The following is a 19,569-nucleotide window of genomic DNA, read 5'->3' as shown; positions in this document are numbered from 1 at the left end:
ATTGGCAATTTTACACATTGTGTGGAGGATAAACATCATTAGCCTTCTTTCATTGACATAGATGAACTTCTAAATGGCGCGGAAGCCGGCTTTCCTCGTGCGTTTGTTTTCGTTAATGCAACGGTAAATACTATTTCCGTCATTAAAATTTTCTGCCCTACGTTTTCGTATGGTATCTTCCAAATTGTCTTTATCAGTCAGTTCATCGAGGCTTCAAAAGATATGAAGAGGCTACCAAAAACTGATAAGCAGCACTTTTCAAGATCTACTTGAAGATGAGTTCTTGAAAAGAGAAATTAAACAAACAAATCAGTAACAAAGGAACTAATTTCTGAAGGAAAAAGAAACGGATTTCAAAACGGGCTAAAAGTTTAGGGCGCAAAAAATGTCTATTTTCTTAAAATTATTATTCATCCAATCACGTAACATGATTTAACAAAGTGAAAAGGCGGTTGCGGAACTACATCGACAGAATCGTAAGGTCTTTTCTTTTGAATCTTTTATTTAATTATACCTATCATTCATGGTTTCCGCCACTTAGCTCTGAGTGGTGTGAGTTTATCGCCAAAACCTCAAATCGTCCCAAGGGTGCACAAGCAATAACGAAGTTCCTTAGGTAAGCACACAGGTCTATGTATTCGTTGAGTGAATGTTTATTGCGGATCTATCTCACTCGATTTCTTGTTTGAAGCTGACGATTTTCTGATTGGAAATACGTTCAAATTTACTTAATAAATTCGACACATTGTTCACATGTAACTCGCAACCGCTGTTAAAGTCTAGCATATTCGTCACTCAGTTTGACCCATTTTAGACTACTATTGGCCATAGCAATAAGATGAGAGGTTTCTTCCTCGATGCCTTAGTATAAGAATATGCCTTGAATAACCTTTTTAAAACTGCAAAAGTGAGCCGCATGGCAAATCGGTAAAAGCAAACGAAAGTCTTCGTCTTCTTTCTTGCCATATGGTCTACGATCCAGACATCACATGAAGTCTCCTAAGTCCTAAAAATTGATCGTCGTCGTCACTTTCTTGACAGCGATAAATATGCTACCTTAGTATAGGAATATGCCTTGAATAAACTTTTTTAAAACTGCAAAAGTGGGTCACATGGCAAATCGGTAAAAGTAACCAAAAGTCTTCTTCTTTCTTGCCGTCTACGATCCAGACGCCACATGAAGTCTCATAAATCCTAAAAATTGATCGTCGTCACTTTCTAGACAGCGATGAGATAAATATAGAAAATTACGGAAATCATCGAATTGCAACACCGCCGGACTAGCAAGGCGTATGTCTTCTTCTGCTACACAGGCCCAAGATAGCCGATAAATTGTGAGTTAAAGCAAAGGGCTTTACCTCTGACCATCCAAAATAATGTTATCATTGCACCTTTGATCGATTAAATCGTAAGTTGGCTTTAGCTCAAGTAGGTCATATATGCATCCGTTCAAGTTGTTAGTAAATAAAGTCCTGAGAAGATCACTCATGAAATCTGTGCTGGAAATACTTTTAAGTGCCCTGAATGAAAATCTCGACTTGTCGAAATCGCATTTCCTCTGTAAGCCTTAGTACCAATAAATTTATGTTTCAGTGAGTCTTTCCTACTGCCTGTAGAATATTTTTTTAATTTTAAGTACGTCTATATGTATTTATATGAATGGTGCGTAAGTCCAGAAGTTGGGCGAAGGATCAAGTTTGGTTTTATAAAAATCAGCAGCAAAAGAGGAAATAGATAGGAAACTTGTAAAACAGCACAATATGATCGCTCATATATTTAAGGTCGTTAAATAACTGTGAGTTCTCGTTCAGGTGAAAACACTTTTAGTGAAGCATTATGAAACAATACTTCATTACAACCCACTGTCTTATTTTAATGGTGTAAATTGTTTCCAGGTTATTGATTATCGGGCGTCGCATTTATGCATTAAAATTCAAGTCCTTTTGCACGAAGAAGTGCTGCTTCAAACCAGAATGGGAATTTAAAATATAAAAGATCGGCAGGGGAGTTATTTCTAACGCATACAAAGATAGAGTCACTCAGAAAATCATAAAGCCACTCTGTAAAGAGAAATTCAAGTTGAAACAAGTTTAATAACATGAACGTCAACTGAATTTGATATACTAGAGGACGTAGCAACATTTTTATGAATTCCAAGCTTGGGACGTGGACTTTGTAAACTGCATGTTTAATCGGTTTTAATCGTAGCCATATCCTCGTATATCTCTGTTCCCCTCTTCATCTGCAGGAAATTAACGAAAGAATTCCATCAAAATGATTGATTTTAAGATTCAATAAATCTCATGTCGCTCAGATTACTGCAATAAATGGTGCAAATATTAAGCCTTCTCTCTCACCAAGAGATAAATATTTTTATAAGATTCTACATTGCGACGCCAAACATAATTTTTTTAGTAACAAAATAATGTTTTATGAACGAGCGAGGCGAGAACTCAAAAGATAGCACGAAACCATGATGTGTGTGTATGAAATTCCTTTTATCTAATATCCGTTCTCTGCAATATTTTTTAACTTCGATCTTGCAGTGTTAAACCACTTCGTGTGAAATTTTGTTTGATCAATGCTGGCTAACGGATAATACACCATCTTTGATGCCCAAAAATTCTAAGATCCCAAAAATGATTACATGAATGAATTGATAAATAAATAAATAGAGAAATGAACAAACTGTGCTCGTAGATAAATTATCTCAGTCATGTCTGTTGCTAATTTGAAATTTTCCTCAAAAATAATAACATTCTTCACACCTGAAATAATTGTAGAAAGGTTCCATACAGTCCTTCGGTTAGAGCAAGTAGGACCAAAAAACTCATGTTTAATAAAATAACTAAGGCCATCAATTAAAGGATGATAATGAAAATGTAATGAAACTACAATCAAAATCCAGAAGTTTTTGATAAAAGAAAAAAAAAGGAATTAGTTACCGAGGTATTCCCGTTTCTTGTTGTACCGTTGCATGCGCCAATTTCTGAAGTTCTCTGACGCAAACTTGTCAGGAAGACCGCTGTCCCTTTTACCCCATCGCAGCGCATCTTTTTGACTCACAACTGGCTGGGTTAAAAGTAGAATTACTGCGCATATCAAGAGCACAATAGTGAGCTGGGACTTGGATACCATCTGCCAGAGTGAAAATACAAAGACTCGGTAAGTCCTAACGTTTCTTTGAAATACACCTGAAAATAGCTTTTTCAATGTGGGCGTTTCGCTGTTGTAGCAAAAATGGTTAGTAATCGCAAGAAACAATTATTATTTTGCTTCGGTTTCATTAAATCCTAGCGCCGGAAGGTAGAGAACAAAATGTGTTTCACCCCTCCCACATTTCAATCAATTCAATTTCCGTTTTCAATTTTTTTTCAAAAAGCTCAAACTTGACTCTTTTTTTCTCTTGGCTCAGCAACACAGTTTGCTTTTGAAGTCTAAGCAGGTGGACTCACTGTAACGATGAAAATTCTACAACTGGAAGCGGATTCAAAATTTCTTGCCGGCTCAAGTTTTTCGAAAAATAACTTAACCACAATGGTGATATTGAACTAACTTTCTTGAATAAACTTTCTTGATCGAACTTTTAGGTGTATATCATTACGCCAAAGTACAAATTCTGTAGTAAAAAAAAAAAGAAACTCCCTCACAAAATACTCAGAAGGGAAATAACATTGATCCCAGTTCATCTTAACAATGATTAATGGAACTGAAGACAACGAAAGATTCTTTAATCATTACAAAATAAGAAAGAAGCGTAAAATGCAAATGCGCGGGACACGAAAAAAAAGGAAACAAAAATCACAAAAGCTACAGCTACCTGAGACAATTCAAGAGAACTGCTACGATTTAAAACGTTTTCCCAGGATTGACAATTTTTCTTTTTAATTCTCATGTTTTCAACATCTGGTGTGATTACATTCAAATTTAATTTTTACAAAAACTTCCAACGTGGAGCATTAAAATGTATTTGCTCGCCGCACCTTCTTTTGCAAGTTTGAAAGAAAGTAAGAAATCCTGCCTGGTCTGATGTGCAAAAATATAGAAAAGAACTGAACCTTTTGTGTTTTGAGATGAATACCATAACTAATGAGTGTTCAGGCTAACAATGTAAATAGCTGGCTTTGAAAAGCGTCCTTTCAGCGTAAAATCTCTATTGTTTTAGGGTATTGGAAGTTCACGTCAGTTTTAAGTTTCCAAGAAGTGAATGCACTAAAGCTAAATACTTACCTTGAAGTTTACGCGTGAACCCTAGAATACCACAAACACTTTTGAGGAGCAAGAGATAGCTGTTGATATATATTTGCTTTCTGTAAATTAATTTACCCCTTAAGCGAAGTTCACATTTTAGGTTAGGAACCATGCAGTAAGATAATGTGATTATAGGAAAACAAAACACTTGTCGGTTCGGAAGCGCGACGTTAATTTGCAGCTTTACAATGTTTCCGAATACCATATGGGCATTCACATGTCAGTGGCTGCAATTGTTATAAATTAAAAGCCTAAATGACTAGACTATTCTTGATCTCTCTTAAAAAAGAGTTTAATTTATTTTAAACAGATCAAAGCCTGAAAAAAAATTGTTAAAAGTCGATTTGAATTCTGAACCTCCAACTTAAAATATTTCCATTTTGTATCTAATGTTTGCCTCAGGTTATTTAGATAGGAAAGATAATCGAACGAAAGCTTCATTTTCATCGAGGACCTAAATTAAATCATAATGAAACCAGGATATGAGAAAAAGATAAACTAGCTTTCTTTAATGCTAAATTTCCCCGTTTTTCCTCAACACAATTTGTAATTATTTCCTCCAGGGCTAAGAGAAATGTCCACAAATTTCATGCACTAAGCATCCTTTGTTCCATTTAAATGATTACTGTTTTTTGTTCAGTTAACAATATTTGTTAGCAAACGATTGTCTCCAGAAATTTTATCGCAGGATTTACTTTAAGGCAAATTGCAGTTGAGTGTTTGCGAAGCATTATTTATTAAATCGTCGTGGAAATGTTCGTAGAGAGCACAGGAAAGAGCTAGTACTGCATAAAAGTGTTCGAAACAATTTCCGTCTGTAGGATAATGTTGACATCGTAGTTGGACAAATTCTGGGAATAGTAACTGTTATTTACAGCAATGAAATGAATAAATACAAATGGAGCTGATTAGATTTAGCGGCTTTGAGTGTAATTCAGCCATTCCCAACAGAATCTAATGTGGCCTGAGGATGCTAACCGTCACTTAGATATGTCGTTTTTTTCAATCAGCGGCATCGAGCACTTTCAAGTTGATGTTTTTTCATTAAGGATCTCTCCATGAAAGATTAAAATAAAGAAATTAAGTTGAGCTTGACAAGAATAATCTTTCTCGAAAAAAAAAATACATTTTTACAACTCTTTAAAGTTCTTTTCATCATTACTGTCTCTAAAACAAGTTTTAATTATGTATTTATCGCCCCAAATTTCCAACAAGTTTCCCCAATCTTAATGAAAAAAAAAAAAAATGGAAAAGAAGACGAAAGTGAAAAAATACGAAGAGCTTAGCCATACTTCATGACTTTTTGATAGGGTACATATTTTGAATTTTATGCCTTATCAAATGAGAACACGGAAAAAATTGAAAATTATTCAAGGAAATTTTGTAGAAATTTGATCGATTTCGAATGACTGATTCTTTACCTTAGTCCCAAGAACAATAAACGATTACAACGACTAACTCAATTTCTTCTTCTACTAAGAATCCATTACCTTGAATAAGGTGTTATGACAAACAAGGTGTAAGACAAACAAGAAACAGTTTTCCTATCAACCTCGTTCCCATGGCCTTTTCCCTTACTTGAGGGAAAAGGCCATGGGAACGAGGTTGTTTTCCTATGTGGAGGAAAAAACTAACGAGTAAATGCGTTCCTCATTTCTGTGAAGGATCAGAGAAAACAATGACTATTCAAAGTTGATATTACAAGTTATTGCTTGGCAACTCAAAGGAGATAATCTGAAATTCAGCCAATCAAGTTCGAGTTTTGTAATAACTCAGTAAAATGATTGCGCATGAAATGTTAGCCGATGCTAATCTGAAAGACATCCCTAGAGTCAGGTGGTTAATTCAGCACACCAATTTTTTTTTTATTCACAGTATACTTCGTATCAATTATTTCCGAGGAGCTCTAATCATATGCGAACTGATCATTTCCAGTTGCAGTTAACGTTGGTACCTCGATTGATTCATATAGGTTATTCAACAGAAATCGTCAAAAGAGAGCAGTTGTGGATAAACTAATTTCTGTCGGAAGATGCGTCGGACTTTTGAGGTCCAGACACTCTTTTGTTCAGAATGACGCTAGTAAATTTAGCGTGAAACTTTAATTTTCTTCAGTGGGGCGAAGATGACTTCTGCAAGGTGTTTCCAGGGAGTAGGCTGTTGTTATTGAAAAAAGAGGTTTACTTCTTGAGATGTGGTGGAACAAACGTTGATAACCTTTTTCCTACCACGTAACTCCTCCAAGATACCTTTTCTGCCGTCTCTTAGCTACTTTGATCGGGTGAGACTATGCCAAAATCTTTAGAGAAGTTAAGTCTCGTCAGGTTTGAAAGGTCATACCTAATCAATATTAAAACTGGGGCTGTCTATAACTCGTGATAGAGCATAGTGTGTGGTCTCCTATCGCTAGCCTGACATTCTAAACAAAGGTGAAAGTTTGCAAAGAAATCAGGTACACTGCGTAAACAATGATTCAACTCAAAAGCCAGTGCCACTTTTCGAAGACCTGGCAAGTGGCTTCAAGACCGAAGAGCTTGAAAACTCGAATGCGTCAGTAGTATTAGAAAACGAGGAGTGGCCCTCCTTTTTCCCACTGAGATGAACGGGTTTACAAGACAAAGGCAAAGGAGAGGGCCACGTACATCTAAGAAAGTGAATTTCACCCGCTGTTAGTGAAAACGCGCTAAAGTTCACCAAAGGCTGCTTATAATTACAAAGTAACATTTTTCGCGTTATTGAGCCAGGTTTCTCAGCGAGGTTATCGGCTGTCTCGTATGCCAGTCAATGATTAGTATCTTAGCAAGAGGAAAGTTCTGCAATTTGGATGTATGTTTTTTTCGGTTTATTGGTTCAAAAAAGAAAAAACAAAACAAAAGCAGAGGCAGGCAGAAAAAGTAATTAAAATCGAGGAATTGTCAGTGGTAAATGGTTCTGTTAGGCCCAACCGTTTCATTTTCAATCACCTGAATTAAATTTGTTTTCTTTTACTCAAATATGACATGAAGTTTGTGATCTTTATTTCTAAGAAAAGAAGTCATGCGAAAGCATTACATTATTTGAAATAACAACATTAAGTAATCAAAACATTAATTTTTGAAAATAGCAGATAAAACTACCTTGAAAACAATATGTCAAATCTAATATTTCATTCCAGGGAAAACGCCTCGCTTACTCACAAGGGAGGGTCTTAATGGGGTGATGGCTTTTACGACTAACGGATAAATTGTTGGCCAATTTACCGCTAACAGTTAATATCTTTCCATTGTTGTCCCCAGAAAAAACTTTTACGGTTAATAATTTTTACGACTTACCGTTAAAATTTGTCAATTTTTACGCTGAATGGTTAAATTTCTTGGCCGTTTTACGGCTAACGGTTAACCCCATTGAGACTCTTACAAGATATTCTCGCGTGTGTTTAGCTTTTTGATATTGCACGTCGTTTTATATTGCGGTAATATCTCCTATCAAAATTCACCAATTTTAAATATTACCGATAGCTGCATTAGTTAAAAAATTAGATATCAAGGTACATTCATTTCCAGAAAAAAAGGGTTCATGCAATTTATAATTATCCAAAGGAAGCCTGGAATCTTGATTTGGGACCAGGCGATTGATGAAAACGAAATATGCCCAAGAGTTCCTAATTCAGGTCTAGCCAAAGCGAAACATATCGTTGCGACAGGAGGTGTCATGGATTGATCATGAGGTTCTTGCTAACAACACTGAGAGTATCCTTTGCGGACTCAGCAAGAACCTCTTCAATAGATTTACAAAGTTGTAAACTTACCCAACTGTTTTGATGCATTTTGATCAAACTGATGATAAATATTATTTTAAATTAATCAATACTTTAATTTCAATGCCATGCTCTAGGCGTTTTTTTCAATTCGTGTTCCTTTGAAACCGAACCCCACTATGATCTTTAAGTGACTGATAATTGACTCGTCTATAACAAGGCCAGGTGGCAGTTTTTCTTTTCCGAAGAAAGTCACCTTAAAAAATCTGCTCCGTCATCATTATCGTCATTATCAAATCCCTGGGGATTTTGAATCAAAATTCATTTACTTTCATACGAGGAAAAAATTCGTTTCAGAAATTTTGAGACAGAGATTCAAACGTCAATTCACAGCTTTTTAACGAGTTTCCTCGAACCTCCTCGCTAGCATTGAGTCATGAGCGAATTCAATAATTTACTTCTGTTATCAGATTATACCTTGAGAATTGAAATGGTATCTCGAAGATGACTGCATTTTCTAATGGCTTACTTGACCTTGATTTTTTTTCCGTCACTAGATGGGTATCTGAAACTCGATCTCTGTAATGATGATAACTTGAGAACTTAGTCAAAATCTATTTTAAAAAGGTTGTAAGTGTTTTCTGCCGAGTCATTGAAAACCTAAGGGTGTCATTTATAATTAAAGATACCTCGGGTAATGAAAACAACTCAATAGAAGCGAAACTACTTTTATATCTTATTTATTCTATTTCACTGTCACGACGCTTTCGACATTGCTAATCCTAAGACGCTCGTCACACATGAAGCTCGTAAAGGTCCATTTCAACACGGTGTTTTCCGTAACTCACTGGTTAAATATTGAAGCGTGAAATTCGAAATTCTGAGGTTCGGGTCCCTATGGGCAACTTTTTTCTTTACTCGTGTTCGAAAAAGAACGAAAACAATCTCTGCAAATTTATATAAAAAGGATTCATCATCCGTCATATTCTAAATTTTTTCATTTCACTCAACTAAAAAAGTTACCATCTTTCATATTCTGTTTGTTTTCGTAAAGTTTCAATTGTTTACCCCTGGGGCCAATATAATTTATCTTAAATATGGAAAAAATAGATGGAAAAAGAGACAAGAATGATGATCATCAAACCCGTTTTATTGTCCGGGCTCGACGCAAACGCTAGTAACTTAAGCGCAAGAGAGGCCGGAAAATTGCATACCTATAAAAGAGCCTCGCTTGCAATACAAGAGTGGAAAACTGCCTCGAGCTGATCAGAGTTAGAGGTGATTATACCAGGAAAAAGAGAGAGGTACTAAGTCAGCATCTGATGAATTCCAGGGAGTAGAAATGGGCAAACCTAGCGTCACGTATCGGTTGAGATTTTTGTTGATTCGCGTAATTACTGGGAATTTTTTCCATTTTGTTCCCGTTTTTTCTCCCTCCAAAGAAAAACAACTTACTGATCCAATTTATGCTTTAGTTCATTCTACTCACTTTCATTTCAAAACTCGTGCTGATCTTTCAATCTCAGGTTGTCTTCTTGTTGTACAACGCCGTTTACAGTTTCTTTCCCAGTTTCGTGAGTAGTATTAATACACTGCTTGTTAATTGAGCTATCATCTGTTATCTTCTGACCTGACTTTAAAAGTTGCACCACTCTGTTATCTTGGCATCAAAAGGATTGATAGGCAAACTGTAAACGATAAGAAAAATAAAAGAAATTTATACCAACTCGGAAGAGTTCCGCCATGCTGCGGCAGTAATGCAGCGACATGACCTTTTAATTGCATAAAACAATTTTATAATATTTTGACAATCTTTCAATAATGTAAGATACTTCATAAAATAGAACACTCCCACGATATGGAGTTAACGAACAGAGATCTGCCTACAAAAAAGAAAGCTTTGAAAATTCCAGTCATCGATGAAGAGCCTACGCTTGGAACATTTTTGAAACATTTTGTGATTAAAAAAAATCAATAAAGGCAACAAAAAAGTAGAACACCCCCACAATATGGAATTAGTGAAAAGTGCTCTGTCTACAAAAAAGAAGCTTTGAAAAAATTCCAGTGATCAATGAAGAGCCCACGCTTGGAACATTTTTGAAAGATTTTTTGATAAAAAAAATCAATAACGGCAACAAAAAAGTAAATGTATTAAGAAAAATTAAATGGTATTAGGCCTTAAATATGGCCTCCAGTATACTAAACATTTGATAACTTTCTCTGATCTTCATTTATGTTGCTTTTCTTTTATTCAAGATCATCAGACTTTGATGACGAGACAGTTCGAGCCATTTCCTTACATGAAAAATTAATGTTGCCCACAAGATGAAAATGATTATGAAACTTTCTAACTAAAATCAGATAGAATTTTTCCTATCACCACATTTATAAATGAAATACGTGTAAAACAAAAAATTCCTTACAGATTATTGACAAAAGAGGGATAAGATCAGTTGGAGAAATGTCGAGTTGGCCTGAAGAAACTGATTTCCAACTGCATTATACCCTTAACGCACGATCAAAAGATATGGCCAGATCAATTATTAAAACTAAAATAATTTCATCTATTATGAACTCAGTGAAGGCTGAATATAGAGGATAAATATTCAATCTAGCGAAGTAACTTGAAGCCTTTTCCTCGGATTACACCGTTGTTGGCCACAAAAATGCTGAGGAAACTTGAACTGAAGTATGAAATCGGGGTAAAGCGTTATTACGGCTTCAGCAGCACCAACCTACACTTTGAAGTTCTAGCAGTTTAGAAACTTATGCGCGGCACCCAATCTCACAATTAAGTTCTCTCGATAAATATCCTCTTGCCCGCTGTATATTACTGCTTTGACGAGGGGTCCTTAAACTAATAAAAAAAAGTGTCAATCGTTTTTAAACATTTTTCTATTGATTTACAATGAACTAACATTTAAGCACCCTAAAATATTGCAGGCAACCCATGCTAAAAGGGTTATAAAGAATCTTAACCACAACACTTGTGAATTTTATTATATTTTTGAAATCCACTATTGATCAATAAAGCTCTACATTAGGATGTCGCATCATATTTTAAGTGCAATTAGTATTTGAAGTATATATAGTGCCTTCAAAAAAAATTGTTAAAACTGTTTGAGAATACATGAATTTATTGAATACAAAATAACTCAGAATATATTTGGCTTACACAAGGAAAAATTTCTTATGATATAGTTAAGGAAGAAAAGTCGCAAAAAGAGTAATTTACCGATGAAATGAAATCAACATGATCTATCTTGTAGCTTATTCTGGAAGCTTCTCTCTCTTACATAAAATATCGAGATAGAAATGTAGTTGATCTGCATTTTTTTAACATCATGAAGTTAGTATGGCCACTGGAAAAGCTTATTTTTCTTTCAGCTAATCTATTTTACCAAATCAAAAGAGACAAATTTGTGCACATTCTTTTCAAAGGATATTAGCCGAAGACGTGACTGCATTTAATTAAACATTGATTTACGAGTAAATTATGCTTTAGGGTTATTGAAAAATTCTTTAATCTAGAATAAATGAAAGGCGAAAATATGATTCAATTTATTATTTAGTTCACAATCAGGTCGCTATCCTGTTGGCTTTGGAGATCAAACTCAAATTTACAATTCTGGTCAAGTATGACTTTCACTTCAAAAGCGCGGATAAACATGTCAAGCCCAATGGGAGCTTAAAAAGCTCTACAACAAACGCTGGCGGCAGAAATGTTACAATTTCATTTGATTCAAAGGCTGACGGAGTCAACCTTTTTGTATACTGCCCAGGATCTTGCTAACTCAATGCAATACCTACGTTGTGAGGAACAGTATACACGAAAATGAAAGACAACTCTGAAATATTCTTTAAGTCCTGTGCTTCAGGATTCAGTGCCGATAATCAGCTAGATGTGCGCTGATGATAATACTTGCCTGCCCTCATTTCCGTTTGCACAAGCAATTAAGTTCTTGTCAAATGGAACATTTTGCATACACAATATTTGGATTCGGGAGAAACCTGAATGTTTATTGTTGTAACGAATTTGTGGCAGGATTTCATCTACGACCTGCCTTTGTTTTTTACTTCCATAGAAATTCTAAAAATTAGTCTTTTTCCGTAGTTATTCTGGTACGGTGTTTTATTAAAAGTTACCTTCTATGGTTTTACTCACTGACCATGCATGAGATTCGGAGATATCAAATTTTAGTCATACTGGCATATTCTGTACTGATGTATATAATCATGATCACAGACATAATGTCGGTTTTCTAAGAGATTTCAATCTCACGTTTTATGCAGAAATCCTTGAACGCAAGAGCCTAATTTGTAAAGGATATGACGCATATTTTAAAGCAAATCTCACGAGAGGTTTACCATTACGCTGTGAAATTGCTTAACTGCCTTGAGGAGATTGTTTCCGAGTTAATTCTAAGCTTCCTTTTACGCTATTTTTTTCAGTAGTTAAATCGCGAATAAAGAGTCTTTTTAATTCAGTCTGAAAACCGGTAATAATTTGAAGATTTACATTTTAAACTAATCAAGTTCTGGAGAGGAAAGCATTTCACATTCGACTGTTAACTGAGAAGCTTTGAATAGGACAATTCGTTTACAAACAATTTTCAAGATCGGCTCAGTGATCAGAGCCTCTTTTAGAGTTTAGTGCGTATAATTTCATGAGCATTTTGAATATATGAACACCAACATAGCCTTCTAATAAATATTTTTCGTCACTTTGATGCTTTTGAGAGGAAAGATGGTAAACTAAAATTAAAAATAAACGCACGATAAAATGAAACAGCTGCCATATTTATTGAAATTTAAACGTTTCCTGACGACACGTAACAAAGATGGAATCTTGTAGATAATAATTTTTTGTAATATGGATTTGTGATAAACGTTTAGGAAAAAGTTAAGAATCATTGAATTGTCGATGACAGAAAAAGTCTCGCAAAAGGGTGTCAATAGTTTATTTCCCGTGACACGACAAAGGCAATATAGAGTCAAATTAGCTTTGAACAATACAGAACAAGGAATGTTTGCAGAGATTCAATTTAGCAATTATCTTTGTATAACCAAGTTTTCACTTTATGCAGGCGTTGTAAAATAATACTTCCTCGGCAAAAGAAAAGAAAAAAATTATTCGTCCTTTTTTCGGTGTGAAACTGATCGCATGATAGTTTTGACGCCTTTAATAAATTCAAGATTTAATCTCAACATAAAACGAATGCAATTAAATAACTCAAACCGCAACGCATCTAGAGGTAAATTTATTTTCCTTTTACGAATTTAGGCTTTTAAATTGGCCTATTGTCAACACAAGCTTAGGACATGTTGTCTTATCAGTAACACTACCTCTGACACGATATTTACTTGACAGGCAAGGTGAATTCCGAAGCCTTTTTCGCTGTCAAAAATTCTGCATAATCATTGTTCGCACTACGGATGTTATCAAAGCAAATTACGTAGTACCATTTGGGGGCAATTTTCACCCTTTTAAACTGTCTAATGTGCTTAGACGAACCACATTACTAGTAGTACTGGCCATATAAGCAGCTCAATAGGATTGCGGAGTTGCATTCAGATCAACGAGATTTAACAAGAACACAATTTATCAGACATATTTCCCGGTAAGAAATTTTCCTTTTTATGATGATTTGAATTGCGTCGGTTTGTTAGAGGCTGACCGCCAAGGCAAGTGTTTTTTTTTCCGTAATCTTTTCACTTCTTCTCTTAACCGTTTTACAATCAATTCAAGGCATGTTCATGTTCAGCTTTAAGTGTTTCAACAACAGGAACCAAGGTGTCATCTCGCTAGAATTTCAAACGCTTGCTTCGCTTGCTTACAATTTTTCTTTTTCAAGAATCGTATAGTCCACATACGAATATTTCATCATTAACCCTGTATTCAAGAAATCTTTCACTGAAAATAAACAAAGGACTGATATCGAAGAGAGCCTCTAAAATAGTTTATACATCCATTTAATATGAAATGTCTCAATCGAAAGTGTCTTAAATTTTGGCTTTGTGAAAGCACCATTTGCTTAAAAGGGCAAATTATTGGTGAAATATTTCTCGTGCTCTTAGGATTTTAGTAGACTTTTCCCTTTCCTGTTCATCTTTTCTATTTCAGCCAACCCAAAAGATGGAAACTAAGAGCCTCGTAGCCTTGTTTCTTGTTTCGTGCATTTTTGTCTCTGTCTGTTTTCAACCCGCCGCCTCTCAAGGTCTTCGATGGGGAAGAGAATATGAAGAGGAAGAAGAAAACCGTCGAGTGAATCCAGTGAAAGCCGATTATCTCAGGCGCAAAGAAATACACAGAACATTTGAAGATGCCGCAGATGAGGGTAAGAAATTACAAAAAAAAGACTGAAGAAAGTGAAAGAAAAAAACTAGCGCCGAACAACATTGGTAGTGGGAATGAAACGCCTGGTTCCTTAAAATATAAAACGCAAGAGTCTGTTAACTAAAATTCCCCAGTCGCCTCTTCATGGTTTGATCATCGCCATCGTTAACCACTCACTCACCCACTCACCCTAAACCATCTTCATTGATCCCCCTCCCTCGTTCTCTTGTGGTTTGTTTTTATCTCCTTTGCGTTTCTCTTTCCAAGGAAACTGTTATGTTAAGTTGTCATTTTATATGAAGGAAATTATCTATAACTCTAAATATAGTGACGTTGAAATATTCAAAGAAAAAGAGAAAAAGTAAAAAAAAAAACTAAAAAACTTCGCCTACTCTGACATTTGCTGGGCGTTCACTTCGGTTGAACGATGAACGGACTGATAGTCGATCATTGCAGTTTAGCACTGATATAGGCATCAAAACACAATACTAAGAGAAAATCGGCCTTATAGTGTTGTTTTCAAACAGTTCGTTTGATGTCGTGTTTGAATTACTACGATAATAATGGTGCTGACGATAACAAAAAGGTTCAGTAAATTTTAGTAATCTCATAAAGAATTATTTTTGCATTGTAGCCAACTTTGATTATGACAGACGCTGAGTTCTATTGGAATATCCTACACACCCAAATGGACTGGACTGGACATTTGATTGAATCACTGAGCTTTCGTAGCCCGTTACTATGGGAAAATTTACTTTTAATTGATGCATGATTATTATTTAGTAGAGGAGATAAGTTAAGCTTGTAAAATGAAATCATACAGCAATAAAACGCAATCTGAACGATGTCAGAATAAAAAGGAACCAGACTTTTATGTAAATGATAGCTAAAACCCGTGCACAAAGAAGGGAGAGAATCACGGTTATTTGGTCAATAAACATCTGAAATCTTCGAAGCTTTCGAGAGAAACATTTTGTTTAAGCCATAACCGTTAAATCACAACTATTGTCCCTTACCTCACAGTATATGAAGCTCGTTAAGTGGGTGACCGCAGTGGGTCATTTAGGGAAATTTGATAACAACTCACGTGTGGCGTGCCTATTTACACCTCTCGGCAAAAAGACACCGTGGGAGTAAACTATTTGACAACGGGTGTTAGCCACAAAACACACTGAGATAACAAATTATATGATGAGGTTCTGGTGCCTTGAGGCTATTAAATCTCTCAGAGTGAGTAGCGGTGCTTAAGGGTACAACTCGGCACTTTGCTTCTGATTGTGGTGTTTTTGCATTAAGTATGCAAATTATACATAGACCTGGCCGATTGCATCTCATCCTGCTTTCATCGACAGAGATCTACTTGCAGAGAGTTTTGATTGTTAATCAGTGGCGCAAACATGAAAATGACAGCAGTGCTAATTTGCCAAAGCAACTGTACATGGTTTCGCAATAAGCATTTTTTATTTAACTCTTGATTGAAGCAATCACTAGCGAAAAAAAGCTATAAGGTACCGACTACCGAAAAATTGGACAATTAAACACAAAGATAAAGATAGGTAGAGAGACAGAAAAAAAAATGTTTAAACCGTCAAAGATGATGCGAGCATCAGATTTCAAGCGTAGACACCAGTTGACAAAAACTCAAACGAAAGAAAAGCTGAGTATTTAATAAATACGAGATCAATTTTCAAAACACCCACAGCAAGTATATCTCTTAAAAATTCTATTTGTTGCGCAAAGCAAAAATAAAGTCATCAATTCTTAACTAAATTTCAGTTCAACTAGCTCAATTTTCATCAAATAGTTCAAACTCAGCTAACCTGGTTCCCGGGGTCAAGTCAGTTTCATATTAGCATCATATTGATAAGCTTTGAGTAAAGAAGCTCAGGTGCATTATTTCCAAATAAAAAGTCAGCATGATTCCAGCCTTGAATCTCTTAAGATCTCTCTCTCTCTGAAGTATTTCAAGTTAGTTATCCGGTCTTTTAGAAGTCGTACATCTGTCGAGCTGGCAAGTTTGTCATTTGAATCCGAGAAGAGAGCGGTTGGAGTCTTCATGTCTTCTTCATGGTACTCTGGAGCTTCAAGCTGATTTAAAAGACAAATGGCATGAAATTGAGTAAGGAACAGAAGGTAACAAACGAGTGCCCGTCTGCAGGTGACTACCGAGCCGGTCAATCGACTCATTGACCAACAGATCAATCAACTCATTGACCGATTTACCACCTGGATAGAAAGTATTGAATAGTGGTTTTCTGACGAATTGACTAATTCACTGATTTCCAAGCAAAACTCTTAATAGAATGAACAATCTTCTAGGTGTATGGGCTTCCTAGCTGACCTTCCTCTCCCCCTCACCTACTTGTGCTCTCCCCCACCCCCCCCCCCCCCCTCCATGAATGCTTGGGTAGGCCGGCTCTCCGGCTTGCTAACTAACTGACGGTCTGGTGGACCTATGCATACGATTACAACTGACAATTTCTCAAAACGAGCCTCTCATGAGTTACTGAAATAGTGGTGATAAATACCTGGCCGTAAGTTCTATAATTGGAGAAGAATCCATAATCATACTTGGCACATTTTTTTGACAACACCATCTGAAATAAAACATAGACAACGGTATTTCCATAAATAGGAAACAACTATCCACATCGGCCATAGCAGCTGTTATAAACAAAGATCTAAATAGTAATTTGGAAACAGTTTTTACAATTTTATAATAAAAGCTACATTATTTCCGTCGAGTTAGCTATTTAGTAACACCAAGAGTCACCGTTTGAAACAGTGTCTGCAGCACATTGTGAATATTACGGCGCACAGTCGAAGTGTATGAAACGTCACCGTATATTAAGCAGTCACTCTGTATCAAGCGGTTGGTTGCCAAAGTCCCGAATGTGTTTCCTCTTATTCACTGTAATTTTCACCTCTATTAAGCGGTCACGGTCACCTTTTACTAAGTACTAATGGCCTTGTTTTCATTGTCCACCGCATTTATTGAAAGGTCACTTAAAGATGGACCAGGTTATTTTCATTCCACAGCTCCGACTGGAGACCCTTTGGAGCACGAAACGCGGGAGAAAAAATTAATTCTGAATCTTTTACACCCTAAGATCAGTATGCATATTCTTCATACTGTTCTCATGGCATTTCCTAAGGCTCTGACGAGGAGAATTTGTTAAAGAAACAATAATATCTTTAATTAGTGATTATTTCCATTATTTTCGTGACCTGTCTAATGTGTTTAGACGAGCCACATTACTAGTAGCGCTGGCCATATAAGCAGCTCAATAGGATTGCGGAGTTGCATTCAGATCAACGGGATTTAACAAGAACACAACTTATCAGACATATTTCCCAGTAAGAAATTTTCCTTTTTATAATGATTTGAATAGCGTCGGTTTGTTAGAGGCTGACCGCCAAGGCAAGTGTTTTTTTTTCCGTATTTTTTTTCACTACTTTTCTTAACCATTTTAAAATCAATCCGAGACATGTTCATGTTCAGCATTAAGTGTTTCAACGGCAGGAATCAAGGTGTCAACTGGCAAGAATTTCAAACGCTTGCTCACAACTTTTCTTTTTCAAGAATTGTATAGTCCACAAACGAATATTTCATCATTAACCCTGGATTCAAGAAATCTTTCACTGAAAATGAACAAAGGACTGATATCGAAAGCAGCCTCTAAAATAGTTTATACATCTATTTACTGTGAAATATCTCAATCGAAAGAGTCTTAAATTTTTGATTTGTCAAGCACCATTTGCTTAAAAGGGCAAATTATAGGTGAAATATTTCTCGTGCTCTTAGGATTTAGTAGACCTTTATCTTTCCTTTTCATCTTCTCTCTTTCAGCCAACTAAAAGATGGAAACCAAGAGCCTTGTAGCTTTGTTTCTTGTTTCGTGCATTTTTGTCTCCATCTGTTTTCAACCCGCTGCCTCTCAAGGTATTCGATGGGGAAGAGAATATGAAGAGGAAGAAGAAAAGCATCGAGTGAATCCAGTGAAAGACGATTATCTCAGGCGCAAAGAGATGCACAGAACATTCGAAGACGCCGCAGATGAGGGAAAGAAATTACAAAAAAAAGACTGAAGAAAGTGAAAGAAAAAAGCTAGCGCCGAACAAGATTGCCAATGGGAATGAAACGCCTAGTTCCTTAAGATATAAAACGCAACATTGTGTTAACTAAAATTCTCCAGTCGCCTCTTCATGGTTTGATCATCGCCATCGTTAACCACTCACCCTAAACCATTTTCATCCATCCCCATTCCTCGTTCTCTTGTGGTTCGTTTTTACCTCCTTTGTGTTTCTCTTTCCAAGGAAACTGTTATGTTAAGTTGTCATTTTATATGAAGGAAATTATCTATGACTCAAAATATAGTGACGTTAAAATATACAAAGAAAAAGAGAAAAAATAAAAGAAAAACTGAAAACATCGCCTACTCTGACATTTGCTGAGCATTCACTCCGGTTATACGATTAACGGACTGATGGTCGATCAGTGCAGTTTAGCACTGATACAGGAATTAAAACACAATTCTAAGAGAAAATCGGCCTTTTAGTGTTGTTTTCATGCAGTTCGTTTGATGTCGTGTTTTACATACTAAGATAATAATGGTGCTGACGACTACAAAAAGGTCTAGTCAGTTTTAGTAATGTCATGAAAATTTATTTTTTGCATTGTAGCCGACTTTGATTATAACAGACGCTGAGTTCTACTGAAATATCCTACACACCAAAACGGACTAGACTGGACATTTGATTGAGCTTTCGTAACCCGTTACTATGGGAAAATTTACTTTTAATTGATGCATGATTATTATTTAGTAGAGGAGATACGTTAAGCTTGTAAATGAGTTCAAAAATCATACAGCAATAAAACGCAGTCTGAACGATGTCAGAATAAAAAGGAACCAGACTTTTGTCTAGTGATAGCTAAAACCCGTGCACAAAGAAGGGAGAGAACCACGGTTACCAGGTCAATAAACGTCTGAAATCTTCAAAGCTTTCGAGAGAAACATTTTGTTTAAGCCATAACCGTTAAATCACAACTATTGTCCCTTACCTCACAGTATATGAAGCTCGTTAAGTGGGTGACCGCAGTGGGTCATTTAGGAAAATTTGATAACAACTCACGTGGGCCTAATTACACCTCTCGGAAAAAAAGACACCGTGGGAGTAAACTATTTGACAACGGGTGTTAGCCACAAAACACACTGAGATAACAAATTATATGATGAGGTTCTGG

The 19,569-nt window shown here is 35.9% G+C and overlaps 4 protein-coding genes across 11 annotated transcripts; 2 read left to right on the top strand and 2 right to left on the bottom strand.

Annotated features, from left to right (window-relative positions):
• Positions 1 to 470: 470 nt before the first annotated feature.
• On the top strand, positions 471 to 15,183 carry LOC113685154 (uncharacterized). Of its 3 annotated transcripts, none has more exons than XM_089195862.1 (3): positions 471 to 616; positions 14,112 to 14,325; positions 14,959 to 15,183. In XM_089195862.1, the coding sequence occupies exons 2-3, from the start codon at positions 14,124 to 14,126 to the stop codon at positions 14,982 to 14,984; spliced, it is 228 nt and encodes a 75-aa protein (XP_089051988.1). In that variant the 5' UTR covers positions 471 to 616; positions 14,112 to 14,123; the 3' UTR covers positions 14,985 to 15,183. The 3 variants fall into 3 exon arrangements, with proteins under 3 accessions (XP_089051988.1, XP_089051989.1, XP_089051987.1); XM_089195863.1 differs by lacking the exon at positions 471 to 616 and adding an exon at positions 2,988 to 3,165; XM_089195861.1 differs by lacking the exon at positions 471 to 616 and adding an exon at positions 13,504 to 13,608.
• Positions 2,074 to 15,396, bottom strand: LOC149049753 (uncharacterized). 6 transcript variants are annotated; one of them, XM_089195852.1, is made up of 4 exons: positions 15,341 to 15,396; positions 9,477 to 9,675; positions 2,946 to 3,138; positions 2,074 to 2,242 (listed from the first exon to the last, which is right to left on the bottom strand). In XM_089195852.1, exons 2-4 carry the CDS (start codon positions 9,480 to 9,482, stop codon positions 2,199 to 2,201), a joined length of 243 nt encoding a protein of 80 aa, XP_089051978.1. In that variant the 5' UTR covers positions 9,483 to 9,675; positions 15,341 to 15,396; the 3' UTR covers positions 2,074 to 2,198. The 6 variants fall into 6 exon arrangements, with proteins under 6 accessions (XP_089051978.1, XP_089051980.1, XP_089051977.1 ...); XM_089195854.1 differs by lacking the exons at positions 9,477 to 9,675; positions 15,341 to 15,396 and adding exons at positions 3,557 to 3,619; positions 4,231 to 4,297; XM_089195851.1 differs by lacking the exon at positions 15,341 to 15,396 and having other exon boundaries at positions 9,477 to 9,756.
• Positions 15,397 to 15,766: 370 nt separating this feature from the next.
• LOC149049752 (tear acid lipase-like protein) lies at positions 15,767 to 17,580 on the bottom strand. The gene is made up of 2 exons (XM_089195856.1): positions 16,853 to 17,580; positions 15,767 to 16,412 (listed from the first exon to the last, which is right to left on the bottom strand). Exons 1-2 carry the CDS (start codon positions 16,919 to 16,921, stop codon positions 16,236 to 16,238), a joined length of 246 nt encoding a protein of 81 aa, XP_089051982.1. The 5' UTR covers positions 16,922 to 17,580; the 3' UTR covers positions 15,767 to 16,235.
• On the top strand, positions 17,570 to 19,230 carry LOC149049751 (uncharacterized). Its single transcript, XM_089195864.1, has 3 exons — positions 17,570 to 17,681; positions 18,175 to 18,387; positions 19,008 to 19,230. The coding sequence occupies exons 2-3, from the start codon at positions 18,186 to 18,188 to the stop codon at positions 19,031 to 19,033; spliced, it is 228 nt and encodes a 75-aa protein (XP_089051990.1). The 5' UTR covers positions 17,570 to 17,681; positions 18,175 to 18,185; the 3' UTR covers positions 19,034 to 19,230.
• The last annotated feature ends 339 nt before the right edge of the window (positions 19,231 to 19,569 follow it).

This window comes from Pocillopora damicornis, chromosome 2 (genome assembly GCF_964200805.1).
Source record: "Pocillopora damicornis chromosome 2, jaPocDami1.2, whole genome shotgun sequence".
NCBI lineage: Eukaryota > Metazoa > Cnidaria > Anthozoa > Scleractinia > Pocilloporidae > Pocillopora > Pocillopora damicornis.
Note: the sequence above shows the minus strand (reverse complement) of the source record. Positions and strands in the feature narration are given on the sequence as shown.

Bases quoted from the DNA above. Each gene is read 5' to 3' on its own strand.
- LOC149049753 (XM_089195850.1), bottom strand. From the start codon at position 4,456: ATGGTATTCGGAAACATTGTAAAGCTGCAAATTAACGTCGCGCTTCCG. The intron at 3,195-4,230 runs GTAAGTATTTAG...AGCTATTTTCAG, and splicing joins GTTCACGCGTAAACTTCAAG to GTGTATTTCAAAGAAACGTT. The intron at 2,243-2,945 runs GTAACTAATTCC...AATTTCCTGCAG, and splicing joins CAAGAAACGGGAATACCTCG to ATGAAGAGGGGAACAGAGAT.
- LOC113685154 (XM_089195862.1), top strand. From the start codon at position 14,124: ATGGAAACTAAGAGCCTCGTAGCCTTGTTTCTTGTTTCGTGCATTTTT. The intron at 14,326-14,958 runs GTAAGAAATTAC...TTTGCATTGTAG, and splicing joins TGAAGATGCCGCAGATGAGG to CCAACTTTGATTATGACAGA.
- LOC149049752 (XM_089195856.1), bottom strand. From the start codon at position 16,921: ATGGTGTTGTCAAAAAAATGTGCCAAGTATGATTATGGATTCTTCTCC. The intron at 16,413-16,852 runs GTATTTATCACC...CTTTTAAATCAG, and splicing joins ATTATAGAACTTACGGCCAG to CTTGAAGCTCCAGAGTACCA.
- LOC149049751 (XM_089195864.1), top strand. From the start codon at position 18,186: ATGGAAACCAAGAGCCTTGTAGCTTTGTTTCTTGTTTCGTGCATTTTT. The intron at 18,388-19,007 runs GAAAGAAATTAC...TTTGCATTGTAG, and splicing joins CGAAGACGCCGCAGATGAGG to CCGACTTTGATTATAACAGA.